The 14,595-nt window shown below is 45.3% G+C and overlaps 1 protein-coding gene across 1 annotated transcript in view; it reads left to right on the top strand.

The window, feature by feature from the left end:
- The window catches only part of zfyve1 (zinc finger, FYVE domain containing 1), a 73,114-nt gene that overhangs the window by 48,066 nt on the left and 10,453 nt on the right, over positions 1-14,595 (top strand). Inside the window, exons 8-9 of the mRNA XM_059952559.1 lie at positions 242-412; positions 3,561-3,741. Of these exons, the coding sequence (XP_059808542.1) occupies positions 242-412; positions 3,561-3,741 (352 nt within the window). The remainder of the gene's footprint in view (positions 1-241; positions 413-3,560; positions 3,742-14,595) is intronic.

Raw genomic sequence — 14,595 nt, 5'->3', positions numbered from 1 at the left:
ATTATATATGCTAGCATTGCTATATATGTAGTAAGGCTACATTATATACAGTAACACTATATAACACTCTTATATATGCCAACACTACATAGCACTGTACATTATATACTCCAACGCTATAAAGCACTGTACAGTATATACTCCAACACTATATAACACTGTACGGTATATACAGCTACACTATAACAGTATACACTAACAGTATAAACACTGTACCAATGAAATGGCACTTTCTTTTCAGACTGATGGATTTCTAAAGGACAACAACAACGCTGCCCGTCGATTGCTGGATGGAGTGAATTTTATGGCACAATCAGTTTCAGAATTTAGTGCCAAACCGACAAAGGTAGTGACGGCCTGGCTGACAGATCAGATTGCACCCTCCTACTGGAGGCCCAACTCTCAGATCATTGTAAGTGCAAACACCTTTCTATGTAATACTGCTGAAACATGGGCAGATTACTCTTCTGCCAACAGTACAAACACTGACTATCAAAACTCAGTTTTGTTTTGTGCTTTCTAATGGACTTACTGACTCTGGCTGGCATTTTCATCAAGCTATGGCTGTAAAATGAAGAAGATCTTGTAATTGAAATTTGAAGTTAAAATTAAATTGTAGGAAAAATTAGATATTTGTTGACTTCTGGATTTATAATTCATTTCTTAAACTAAGATTTAAATATAATTACCAAATGCGCATTTGATTTTGAAGTACTGTTCACTTTAAAACATATGGTAAATCTGTATTAATTAGTACCTGTTAGCGTGGCTGCATTTCACACAGACAAATCCTTCTCTCCATCTCAGAATTAGCCCCTTGCACAAGAGTATCACTGTATGTATTTGCCAGCTTCGATCTGTCAGTGTCCTCTGTCCACCAACCACCCATTAGCACTCATCCGACATTAATTCCTTTTAATTTTATTCTTCCCACATTCCTACCATTCACCTACTTACTAGGTACAATTTACAGTGGCCAATTCACCTAGCACCAGCATGTTTTTAGGATGTGGGAGGAAACTCACAGAGAGACAGGGAGAATATGCTGCCTTCACACAGATTGAATCCAGATCTTTGGCACTGTGAGGCAGCAGCAGAATGATTCATAATTAAATAAATCTGAAGTTAAACACCATGAAGCTCCCAGCAACACACACAAAATGCTAGTGGAACACAGCAGGCCAGGCAGCATCTATAGGGAGAAGCATTGTCGACGTTTGGGGCCGAGACCCTTTGTCAGGACTAACTGAAAGGAAAGGTAGTAAGAGATTTGAAAGCAGGAGGGGGAGGGGGAAAAAGTAAAAGATAGGAGAAGACCGGAGGGGATGGGGTGAAGCTGAGAGCCGGAAAGGTGATTGGCAAAAGGGATACAGAGCTAGAGAAGGGAAAGGATTATGGGACGGGAGGCCTAGGGAGAAAAAAAGGGGGAGGGGAGCACCAGAAGGAGATGGAGAACAGGCAGTGATGGGCAGAGAGAGAGAAAAAAAGAGGGGGAAATATATCTGAACTACATAAGGGATGGGATATACCTTATACCTTATACACTGGCTGGGTAGCCTCCAACCTGATGGCATGAACATTGACTTCTCTAACTTCCATTAATGCCCCTCCTCCCCTTCTTACCCCATCCCTGATATATTTAGTTTTTTCCCCCCTCCTCTTTTTTCATTGGTTGTTCATTTGCTGTAAGTGTGGGGAGGGATTTGCTAAGTCATGCAGGCTACAAAACACAAGAAATTTGTACTGGGGAGAGGCCATTCATCTGTTCCATGTGTGGAAAGGGATTCATTTGTGCTGTACATCTCTGACTAAGTGCATTTAAATTCCTCTGCTGCCAGGGTGGGTTGTGGTGAACGTGTCTCTAGATCACCTGTGGGTCTTTGGTTTACTCTAATACCATCCTCCTCACAATCGCTCAGTACCAGAGCTGGTCCTTCTTGATTTCTTGCTCTTTATCCTCTGACCTTCTGATCTGCTGACAGTCACGAGTGTCTTCTCTGTGAACATTTGTATAACACCTTCTTCGTCCTCTTCAAAATAGCACAAAACTCTTTGCAACCATTGTAGTTCAGATGTGCAGAAATTGTAATTAAATAAATAAGTTGACAATAAACTCCTGGCAGCAAAATGATCAATCCCAGGCAATCTCTCTTTCCAACTGCTGATCTGGGAGATTTAAAATTTGACAACTTTCATCCTGTCTTCAAAATAGAGCCTGGATCGTGTTTATCCTCAGAGTATTTGCAATATTTATTAATGGCTCATGCAAAAGGTGACATCTCTGGCCATGCAGCCCTCCCTCAGTACTGCATTTCAATGTCAGCAAAGATATATTAGGAACTTCCTGTGGTGTTGGTACTTCATTCAACAAAAGAACAACATTCAGAACTTTTCAAGAATGAAGAATTATATAATTTTTTTATACAGTATTGTGCAAAAGTGCACATATATATAGTTAGGGTGCCCAAGACGTTTGCACAGTTCTGTAGTAATTTTTTATGAATTATACTGTTTAAATAAAAACAAATGTTATGGCAGTTGAGTGTTTATAAACCTGATATGCGTCTCTTTTGTGGAATGAGAGTAGGAAGGGGGCAGGGAGAGGGGGATCATGGTTGGGGAGAGGAGAGGGAGCAGGAAGCACCAGAGGGATATTATGTAACAGTAAGCCAATTGTTTGGAATCAAATGGCCTTGTTTGGTGTCTCAGGGCTGGGTGTGTCCGCACCCATCCCACCCCACCACCTGACCCCTGGCACTCCTCTGCTGCCTATCTCACACTCCACCCTCACCAATCCCAACATACTTTGCTCCAGCCAGATTTACAAACTCGCTGTCCGCTCCACGTTGACAGATACCGTACTATGCAGAAGTCTTAGGCAGATACATATAGCTACAGTGTCTAAGACCTCTGTGTGTATATATAAAAAAAACTTTAAAAAGTTGAAGGTTAAAAGACGGATATGGAATAAAATAAATAAACATCAGCATGTATTTACAATGTAACCAGTTTTATAAAAAGTGGTTTAAACTGCCTTTCGTGCAGTGCAGAGATGGGTGTAAAAGTTAATGAGGGTGGTGCTGACTTGTATGGTTGATCAGATTAACTGCTGGGAAAAGAAACTTTTAGGATGTCATGAAGTTTTTGTTTCCATAGCCCTGTAGCACTTTTATATTCATTATATTTGCACTTGTCTCGGGAAAGCATTACACACCACAGGTCTGGTCCTGAGGCTGCTAACAGAATGCTGTAGGACACAGAGTGAGTGGTGTTAATTATACTCCCCATTGGTCTGCTGAAAACTATCCTCCAGGTTCATGTACAATCCTTCCTCTTCAAGATCAAAGATGACACATTTCTGATAAGGCTCTGCTAGAATCAATCTTTATTGGTGTTGACATTCTATCAATATTTTGCCATTTGATTATTAACTATAAACATATTTTCTAGGGTTCTGCACAACTATCTTTAAATTGTGACGTGCAGTGGAAGATGCATTCAAATCTTGGGGGGGTGGGGGAAGGAATACACTTGTAACGTGTGTTATGTACATTCCACAGAACTGTCATAAGTGCAATAAACCTTTCGAAGACCAGGAAGCAAAACACCACTGTAGAGCCTGTGGTGAAGGCTTTTGTGATGGCTGCTCATCGAAATCCAAGCCGGTACCAGAGCGTGGCTGGGGATCGGTCCCTGTACGGGTGTGTGATGAGTGTTATGAAAGAGCAGTAGTTGAAACAGGTAATCAGTAATTAAAATGGATGATGCTGTTCTCTCTGTTCTCCTTGTACTGATGTTCTCCAAGAGTCAGTACCTCCTTCCACCTCTTACCAGTGATTGCATTGGGTGTAAGGAGCAGTACAGTACTGCTGAAGTGTCTTAAACTGCACTTCAAGATGTAGTTCCAATGCTAGTAGAAGCATTTAATGTTAGAAAGCTTGCACCATATAACAGAGTGAGATGAAGACTTGATTGGAAGAATGGCACAGGAGGGAAGGGTTTTGAACTCTGGGGGCCATCGGCAGTGGTTGGAAAATAAGGCCTGTATTGCAGCTCAGAGGGAAGATACTGAGCAGTGTGGGGAAATGAGCTTTGGAGTACATGTGCACTCATATTTCAGGATTACAGAACAGGTCAGTGAGGAGTGTCAGTGGAGGTCCCAGACAGAATATGAGGTGTTGCTCCTCCAGCCTGAGAGTGCCCGCTGACATGTTGGTCCAAAGCCTTCTCTTCTGCCACGATGAGGTCACTCTCAGATTGCAGAAACAACAGCTCATATTCTGTTTAGGTGGACTCCAACCTGAGCATGAATATTGATTTCTCCAACTTCTAGTCATTTCTTTTCCCCTCCTCCCCTCTTTTACAATTCCCCTCTCTGGCCTCTTGCATCCTCTTCTCATCTACTGATCACCTCCCTCTGGTATCCCTCCTCCTCCCCTTTCTCCCATGGTCCACTCTCTTCTCCCATCAGATTCCTTCTTCTCCAACCCTATGACTTTTCCACCTATCACCTTCCAGCTTCTTTCTTCATCCCCCTTCCCCCACTTACCAAACTTCACCTATCACCTTCCAGCTTCTTTCTTCATCCCCCTTTCCCCACCTACCAAACTTCACCTATCACCTTCCAGCTTCTTACTTCATCCCCCTTCCCCCACCTACCAAACTTCACCTATCACCTTCCAGCTTCTTACTTCATCCCCCTTTCCCCACCTACCAAACTTCACCTATCACCTTCCAGCTTCTTTCTTCATCCCCTTCCCCCACCTACCAAGCTTCACCTATCACCTTCCAGCTTCTTACTTCATCCCCCTTCCCCCACCTACCAAGCTTCACCTATCACCTTCCAGCTTCTTACTTCATCCCCCTTTCCCCACCTACCAAGCTTCACCTATCACCTTCCAGCTTCTTACTTCATCCCCCTTTCCCCACCTACCAAACTTCACCTATCACCTTCCAGCTTCTTACTTCATCCCCCTTTCCCCACCTACCAAACTTCACCTATCCCCTTCCAGCTTCTTACTTCATCCCCCTTCCCCCACCTACCAAGCTTCACCTATCACCTTCCAGCTTCTTACTTCATCCCCCTTTCCCCACCTACCAAACTTCACCTATCACCTTCCAGCTTCTTACTTCATCCCCCTTTCCCCACCTACCAAGCTTCACCTATCACCTTCCAGCTTCTTACTTCATCCCCCTTCCCCCACCTACCAAGCTTCACCTATCACCTTCCAGCTTCTTACTTCATCCCCCTTTCCCCACCTACCAAACTTCACCTATCACCTTCCAGCTTCTTACTTCATCCCCCTTTCCCCACCTACCAAACTTCACCTATCACCTTCCAGCTTCTTACTTCATCCCCCTTCCCCCACCTACCAAACTTCACCTATCACCTTCCAGCTTCTTACTTCATCCCCCTTTCCCCACCTACCAAACTTCACCTATCACCTTCCAGCTTCTTATTTCATCCCCCTTTCCCCACCTACCAAACTTCACCTATCACCTTCCAGCTTCTTACTTCATCCCCCTTTCCCCACCTACCAAACTTCACCTATCACCTTCCAGCTTCTTACTTCATCCCCCTTTCCCCACCTACCAAGCTTCACCTATCACCTTCCAGCTTCTTACTTCATCCCCCTTTCCCCACCTACCAAGCTTCACCTATCACCTTCCAGCTTCTTACTTCATCCCCCTTTCCCCACCTACCAAACTTCACCTATCACCTTCCAGCTTCTTACTTCATCCCCCTTCCCCCACCTACCAAACTTCACCTATCACCTTCCAGCTTCTTACTTCATCCCCCTTTCCCCACCTACCAAACTTCACCTATCACCTTCCAGCTTCTTACTTCATCCCCCTTCCCCCACCTACCAAACTTCACCTATCACCTTCCAGTTTGTCCTCCTTCCCTTTTTCCTACTTCTTATTCTGGCATTTTCCCCATTCTTTTCCAGTCTCGATGAAGGGTCTTGGCTGGAAACTTCGACTGTTTACTCATTTCTATAGATGCTGCCTGACCTGCTGAGTTCCTCCTGCATTTTTTTGTGCAAGAATCTGTGAATGTTGAGGCTCCACTTTCAATCCTGGCTCCAGGAGTGGTGCCAGGATTGGAAGACACAGTACAATACTGTTTTTAAAAAGGGAGGAAGGTAAGTAACAACATAATTGCCAGGCAGTAGGAGGTCAGTAACTGGATGTTATTCTGAGGACTTGTAATCCTCAGCGTAGAAAGGATAGCATAATTGGCAGCAGTTAGCGTGGGTTTGTTCGGGTGTCTGATTATTGATGAGAATGGTGCTTATGATGTAGTTTTTGTGGGTTTTTGCAAGAATTTGAACAAAGCCTAGCATGGCAGCTTTGTCAAAAACTAAAAGCCTGGATCCAAAGGAGCATGGCAGATTGGCAGAGTGGCAGGAAGCAAAGGGTTTTGTGACTGGCAGCTGTTACCAGTGGTATGTGGCCTATTGCTTGCTGTAATTTGGACTAAATGTGAGGGATGTTATTTTAAAAAGAGATGCTTATTTAAAACAATTGGCCGTATGTTTGAGAGTGAGAAGGAACAGATTGATCACAATGAGATTTAATCCAGTTAAGTATGAGGTAACAGATTTGGCGAAATGCAACAAGGTTAAAGGGCCATATGGTGGTGTGGAGAAACCAGGGGGCTTGGGATGCATATGCACTAATATTGAAAGGCAACAGAGAATGTTTATAAGGTGGTTAAAAAGATATTTAGGACACGTTCATGTATTATACAAGGTCCATAAAAGTAGAGAGGGAACCAACAGAAAATGCTGGAGGAACTCTGCAGGCGAGGCAGCATCTGTAGAAAAGAATACAGTTGACATTTTGGGCCAAGACCCTTCATCAGGAATAGAGCAAAAAAGATGAGGAGTCGGTTAGAAGGTGGGGAGAGGAGAAGAAGAAACTCAAAGTAATAGGTGAAACTGGGAGGGAAGAAGGGGTGAAGTAAAGAGCTGGGAAGTTGGTGGAAGGGCTGGAGAGGGGGGAATCTAATTGGAGATGTCAGAAGACCATGGAAGAAGGAAAGGGGGAGAGGAGCACTGGAGGGAGGCAATGGAAATGTAAAGACAGAAGTTGAGAGACGGAAAAGCGGATGGGGAATGGTGGGTGGGGGAGCATTACTGGAAGTTCGAGAAATCGATGTTCACGCCATCGGGTTGGAAGCTGCCCAGACGGGATATAAGGTGTTGTTCCTTCAACCTGAGTGTAATCTCATCACAACAGTAGAGGGTGCCATGTACTGGCATGTTGGAGTAGGAATGGAAAGTGGAATTAAAATGGGTGGCCACTGGGAGATCCAGCTTTTTTGGGCAGATGGAGTTTAGATGCTTGGTGAAGCGGTCTCCCGATCTATGTCGGGTTTCACTGATAAACAGAAGGCCACACCGGGAGCACCATACGCAGTAAATGACCCCCACAGACTCACCGGTGAAGTGTCGCCTCACCTGGAAGGACTGTTTGGGGCCCTGAATAGTAGTGAGGGAGGAGATGTAGGGGCAGGTGTAGCAGTAGTTCCGTTTGTAAGGATAAGTACCAGGAGGGAGATCAGTGGGGAAGGATGAATGGACAAGGGAGTTGTATAGGGAGCGATCCCTGCAGGAAGTGGGGTGGGGGGAGTCGGGAAAGAATGTGGGATCCCGTTGGAGGTGGTGGAAGTTATGGAGAACTATGTGCTGACACCGATGCTCTTTACACCCACCCTATCTAGTCCTTTCAACATTCGGTAGATTTCAAGAAGATTCTCCCCCCCCCCCCCCCCAAAACATTCTCCTAAATTCCAGTGAGTACAGGCCCAAAGCTGCCAAATACTCCTCATATGCTAACCCCTTCATTCCTGGCATCATCCTTGTGAACCTCCTCTGGACTCTTCCCAATGACAACACGTCCCCTCTGAGATCTCACTGTCGACAGTACTCCAAGTGCGGCCTCGGCATTATCTCTTCTCTTTTATATTCTATTCCCCTTGAAATAAATGGCAACATTTGTTGGTAAAGTGGTAAATAGTAAAAAAAAATTGCAGCATGCTGCTGTGCAGAGGGACTTGGGAGTGCTTATGCACGTATCACAAAAGGTTGGTTTGCAGGTGCAGCAGGCTATCGAGAAGGCAAATGGGATGTTGGCCTTCATTGCTAGAGGGAGGTTATCCTGCAACTGTACAGGGTACTGGTGAGGCCGCACCTGGAGTACTGTGTGTAATTCTGGTCTCCTTACTTGAGGAAGGATATACTGGCTTTGGAGGCGGTGCAGAGGAGGTTCACCAGGTTGATTCCAGAGATGAGAGGGATTAGACAATGTGAAGAGATTGAGTCACCTGGGACTGTATTCACTGCAATTCAAAAGAATGGGAGGAGATCTTACAGATCTTCCTTATATAAAATAATGAAAGGGATAGATAAGATAGAGGTAGGAAAGTTGTTTCCACTGGTAGGTGAGTCTTGTACTAGGGGGCATAGCTCAAGGTTCAAGGGAGTAGATTTAGGACAGAGATGAGGAGGAACTGCTTTTCCCAGAGAGTGGTAAATCTGAGAGATTCTCTGCCCAATGAAGTAGTGGAGGCTACCTCGGTAAATATATTTAAGACAAAGTTGGATAGGTTGTTGCATAGTAGGGGAATTAAGGGTTATGGGGTAAAGGTGAAGATGCGTCCATGGGCAGATCAGCCATGATCTTACTGTATGGCAGAGGAAGCTTGACAGGCCAAATGGCTGACTCCTTCTTCTGTTTCTTATGTTCTTATTTAACATTGCATTTGCTGCTTTTACCACAGACTCAACCTGTAAACCCCTAAGTCCCTCTGCACCTCTGATGTTTGAACCTTATCCCCATTTAGATAACAGTCCGCACTATTGTTCCTTTCACCAAGATGTATTCTCATACATTTTCCAACATGGTATTCCATCTGCCAGTTTTTGCCCATTTTTTCAATTTGTTTAAGTCCTGCTGCAATTGCATTGCTTCCTTAGCACTACTTACATCTCCATCTATCTTTGTATCATCCACCAACATTGCCACAAAGCCATCGATTCAATTATCGACAACAATGTGAAAAGTAGTGGGTCCCGATACTGACCCCTGAGGAGCACCACTAGTTACTGGCAGCCAGAAAAGACCCCTTTTATTCCCACTCACTGCCGCTTGCCTGTCATTCTGCTATCCATGCCAGTATCTTTGCTGTAACATCATGGGATTTTATCTTATTAAGCAGCCTTGTGTGTGGCACCTTAGTAAACACCTTCTGATGTGAGCTAGAAGCATGCGAGTTGTGGTTCTCCCTCTCAAGTTGCAGTATGAATTCAATCATAATGTGATCACGGCCTCCTAAGGATTCCTTTGCATTAATCTCCCGAATGAGATCTGGGGTATTAAGCAACACCCAATCTAAGATGGCCTTTCCCCGAGAAGGCTCAAGCACAAACTGCTCTAAAAAGCCATCTCAGAGGCATTCAACAAATTCCCTCTCTTGTGATCCGACACCAACCTGATTTTCCCAATCCACTTGCATATTTAAATTCCCCATTACAATAGTGTCATTACCCTGATTTCATATCTTTTCCAGCTCCTTTTGTAATCTCAACCCCACATCTTGGCTACTGTTTGGAAGCCTATATATGATTCCCATAATGGTTTTTTTTTACCCTTTCAATTTCTTAACTCCACCCACAAAGATTCAACATTCTCTGACCTCTTTTAAAGTTGTAATTCCATCTCTTAACAACAGAGCCACACCACTGCCTTCCTGCCTGTCCTTTTGACAAAGTATAGTCTTTGATGTGAAGCTCCCAACTATGGCCTTCTGTCTTCTCCTTTCAAATTCCCTCTTCTCCAGCCCTGTATCTCTTTCATCAATCATTCCCAGCTTTTTACTCCACCCCTACCCCCTCCCTGTTTCACCTATCACCCTCACCTCCACACACCTTCTAACTGACTCTTCATCTTTTTTTTCTCCAGTCCTGATGAAGGGTCTTGGCCTGAAAGGTTGACTGTACTCTTCTGTAGATGCTGCCTGGTCTGAGTTCCTCCAGCATTTTGTGTGTGTTGCTTGGATTTCCAGCACCTGCAGATTTTCTCTTGTTTGAGATTGTACTGGAGTTCTGTGCAACTCCAACAACCAGGGCACAGCATGCAAACTGTGTACAGATCTGGCTACTACTGCTAGGAAGGCGTGTTTGCCCTGTAAGGGGTGGGGGGGGGGTGTTGAGATGTTCTAAAAGGATGTTGCCAGAACTTTTTTTGTACATAGGAGGCTGGGGGGAGATTTTATAAGACATAGAAGCAGGATTAGGCCATTTGGCCCATCGAGTCTGCTTCGTCATTTCGTCATTGCTGATTCATTTCCCTCTCAATCCTATTCTGCTTTCTTCCCGTACCCTGATTAATCAAGAAGCTATCAACCTTCGCCTTAGATCCAGCCAATGGTTTGTCCTCCACAGATTCACCACCCTTTGGCTAAAGAAATTCCTCCTCAACTCTGCCCTAAATGGACATCCTTCTATTCTGAGGCTGTGCCCTCTGGTCCTAGACTTGCCCACCATCTTCTCCAGATCCGCTCTATCTGCGTGTTTTAACATTCAATAAGTTTCAAGGAGATTCCCCTCAGTTTTCTCAATTCCAGCAAATAAAGGTTCAGAGCCATGAATCACTCTTCATACGACAAGCCTTTCATTCCCAGGTTCATCCTTGTGAATCTGCTCTGAATCCTCTCCAATGTCGGCATGTCCTTTCTTAAATATGAGGCCCAGAACTGCTCATAGTATTCCAAGTGAGATGTCTATAATAGAAGGGCCTAGGTAGGGTAAGTACGAAGGGACAATTTCTTGGCAGAAGACATAGATCTGGTGGGGAAGATAAAGATAAATGTTTTGATTCTGCAGATGGTAGGTATCGGGAGCTCACTGAGGCAGGAATCCTCACTACAGTTAAACGGGAGGGACTTGGAACTGCGACTCATGGGGGCTATAGAACTGGTGTTGGAAGATGGGATTTAACTGGGTAGTTCTTTATAAACTGGCATAGACATGATGGGCCAAATAGCCTCTTCTGTTGTGAATTTTGGGTAATAACTTCAGAGTACAATTTCAGGAAATTGAGTAACAACCAGCTCTACAATACAGTGCCTCTATATTTTGGAGAAAGTAAAAGATGGGTAAAAATTCTTTAGAATTGAATGGATGGTGTTTTGACCAGTATCGAAGTATTTGTCTCTCCTCTATAATGGGGTTGGGGGCGGGGGGGGGGGGTGGTTCATGAGACTTTGAGGAAGTGAATTACTACTGTTGAAGAGTAATACTACTGTTACTACTTTTGGAAGAGGACAGCGAGGCTTGAGAGGAAGTGCGGCGGCGGCCATTTTCAAATTGTCCAATTGCTTCTCAGATCGGAGTTCTGAGAGGCGGGACTGCGCAGGCGCGTGAAGGAGGCCCGGGAAGGAGGGAAGATATATAAAGGAGATACTGAGTGAGGTAGTTCTCTTTTGGAAGAGGACAGCGAGGCTTGAGAGGAAGTGCGGCGGCGGCCATTTTCAAATTGTCCAATTGCTTCTCAGATCGGAGTTCTGAGAGGCGGGACTGCGCAGGCGCGTGAAGGAGGCCCGGGAAGGAGGGAAGATATATAAAGAACGCCGCCTTAAGAAGCGGGCAGCTTAGTTTGCGGGCAGCGGAGTGCGCCGAGAGCAGAGTGTAGGGCTTGGGCTCAGAGGGCTTAGGCGGAAGAGGGCACAGTAGGCTTATCTTTTAGTTCTTGTATTTTCAGTTATTTGGGAGGTATGAGTGTGAGGGCAGCTTGTTGTTCTCGGTGTCGGATGTGGGAGATCCTGGAGTCTCTAAGCCTCCCGGACGTCCACATCTGCGCCAGGTGCGCCGAACTGCAGCTCCTGAGGGACCGAGTTAGGGAACTGGAGCTGCAGCTCGATGACCTTCGCCTGGTCAGGGAGAGTGAGGAGGTGATAGAGAGGAGTTACAGGCAGGTGGTCACTCCGGGACCACGGGAGGCAGATAGGTGGGTTACAGTCAGGAAGGGGAAGAGGCAGGTACTAGAGAGTACCCCAGTGGCTGTACCCCTTGACAATAAGTACTCATGTTTGAGTACTGTTGTGGGGGACAGCCTACCTGGTGGGAGTGACAGTGGCCGAGCCTCCGGCACAGAGGACGGCCCTGTAGCTCAGAAGGGTAGGGTTAGAAGAAAGAGGTCTATAGTAATAGGGGACTCAATAGTCAGGGGCTCAGACAGGCGTTTCTGTGGAGGCGACCGGGAGTCCCGGATGGTAATTTGCCTCCCTGGTGCCAGGGTTTGGGACGTTTCTGGTCGCGTCCAAGATATCCTGAAGTGGGAGGGTGAAGAGCCAGAGGTCGTGGTACATGTAGGTACCAATGACATAGGAAGGAAAGGGGAAGAGGTCCTGAAACGAGTTAGGAAGGCAGTTAAGAAGAAGGACCGCAAAGGTAGTAATCTCGGGATTACTGCCTGTGCCACGTGACAGTGAGAGTAGGAATAGAATTAGGTGGAGGATGAATGCGTGGCTGTGGGATTGGAGCAGGGGGCAGGGATTCAAATTTCTGGATCATTGGGACCTCTTCTGGGGCAGGAGTGACCTGTTCAAGAAGGATGGGTTACACTTGAATCGTGGGGGGACCAATATCCTAGCGGGGAGGTTTGCTAGGGCTACAGGGCGGACTTTAAACTAGTAAGATGGGGGGGGGGGGCGGGAGACTATTTGAGGAGACTATGGGAGAGGAGGTTAGTTCACCAGTGGAGCAAGTAAATAGACAGTGTGTGAGGGAGGAAAGGCAGGTGATGGAGAAGGGATGCGCTCAGCCCGAAGATGTAGGGGAGAAGAAAGAAAAGGATAATAAATTTGAATGCATTGTTAGGGATGGAAAGAGAGGAGGAGATGGAGAGTATCTTAAATGTATCTATTTTAATGCTAGGAGCATTGTAAGAAAGGTGGATGAGCTTAAAGCGTGGATTGATACCTGGAATTATGATGTTGTAGCTATTAGTGAAACATGGTTGCAGGAAGGGTGTGTTTGGCAACTAAATATTCCTGGATTTAGTTGCTTCAGGTGTGATAGAGTAGGAGGGGCCAGAGGAGGAGGTGTTGCATTGCTTGTCCGAGAAAATCTTATGGCGGTGCTTTGGAAGGATAGATTAGAGAGCTCCTCTAGGGAGGCCATTTGGGTGGAATTGAAGAATGGGAAAGGTGCAGTAACACTGATAGGAGTGTATTATAGGCCACCTAATGGGGCGCGTGAGTTGGAAGAGCAAATGTGTAAGGAGATAGCAGATATTTGTAGTAAACACAAGGTGGTGATTGTGGGAGATTTTAATTTTCCACACGTAGACTGGGAAGCTCATTCTGTAAAAGGGCTGGATGGTTTAGAGCGGGGGTCGGCAACCTGCGGCTCCCGAGCCATTTGTGGCTCTTTCACCTCTGTGCTGCGGCTCCCTGTGGCTTTGGGAAATAATTGGTCAGTATTTAATTAAAATGTATTTTATGTTAGTTTGTTAGCTTTTGAAATATAATTCTAAATTTGAAGATTATGGTGATCTTGTACAATGTAAGTGTGGCGACACATTTTCTGACACATCCGAAACGGCTCTCAATTAGCCAGCATTCCGGCTAAGGGAGATTGCCTACGGGGGTTTGTGAGTACGTGTCTTTTGCAGCATCTGCGTCCATGGGGGCTGGGTTGAGGGAGGCTTAGAAGCAAGGCTGTTTAGTTCGAATAAAGTTATTCGACTGCAGTTTACTGACTGCCTGAACACACCGCTGCAACGTGTTTTTATCGCTATTAATATACGTCACCACTGCCAATACCTGACACCCGCCAGTGCGCGATTTCTTTAATTTTTCGATCCAAGGTAAGCCAACTATGGAGAATTCTAAAAAAAGAAAAGTGACTGAAGAAAACAGAACGTTTAATGATACGTGGACAGATTCATTTGCTTTCACTGTTGATGAGACTGGTTTACCGGTATGCTTAATATGCAATGAGAAACTAGCAAACAACAAAAAGTCAAATGTCGCAAGGCATTTCCAGAGTAAACACGCAGCCTTTGCTCAAAAATATCCGGATGGAGATGAGAGAAAAAAAGCCGTTTCGGAACTGATGCGGAAGGTTGATCTGAGCAAAAATCATTTCCAGAAATGGATGAAGTCAGGAAAATCAACGACATACGCCAGTTATATTGCCGCTCAGGAAATAGTCAGGCACGGGAAGCAGTTTACAGATGGTGAATATATAAAAGAATCTTTCATTAAGATTTCAGAACATCTATTCACGGACTTTAAAAACAAGAGTGAAATTGTGCAGAAAATCAGGGATATGCCCCTCTCTGCAAAGACTGTCAAAGACAGAACCATAAAAATGGCAGAAGACATCACAAGACAGCAAATTAAAGACATCAATTCAGCTGTGGCCTACTTGATTGCCTGTGACGAGTCTAAAGACAAAGGCGATATTGAACAAATAGCGTTGTTCTGCCGGTATGTAAACTCTGCCGGGCCACAGGAAGAACTGATTGAGTTGATACCTCTAAAAGACCAAACACGGGGGGAGGACATCTGTGAGGCTGTCT

The sequence above is a fragment of the Hypanus sabinus genome, chromosome 2, assembly GCF_030144855.1.
Source record: "Hypanus sabinus isolate sHypSab1 chromosome 2, sHypSab1.hap1, whole genome shotgun sequence".
Taxonomy (NCBI): Eukaryota; Metazoa; Chordata; class Chondrichthyes; order Myliobatiformes; family Dasyatidae; genus Hypanus; species Hypanus sabinus.
The sequence above is the reverse complement of the archived record's forward strand: the minus strand, read 5'-3'. Positions and strand labels throughout refer to the sequence as shown.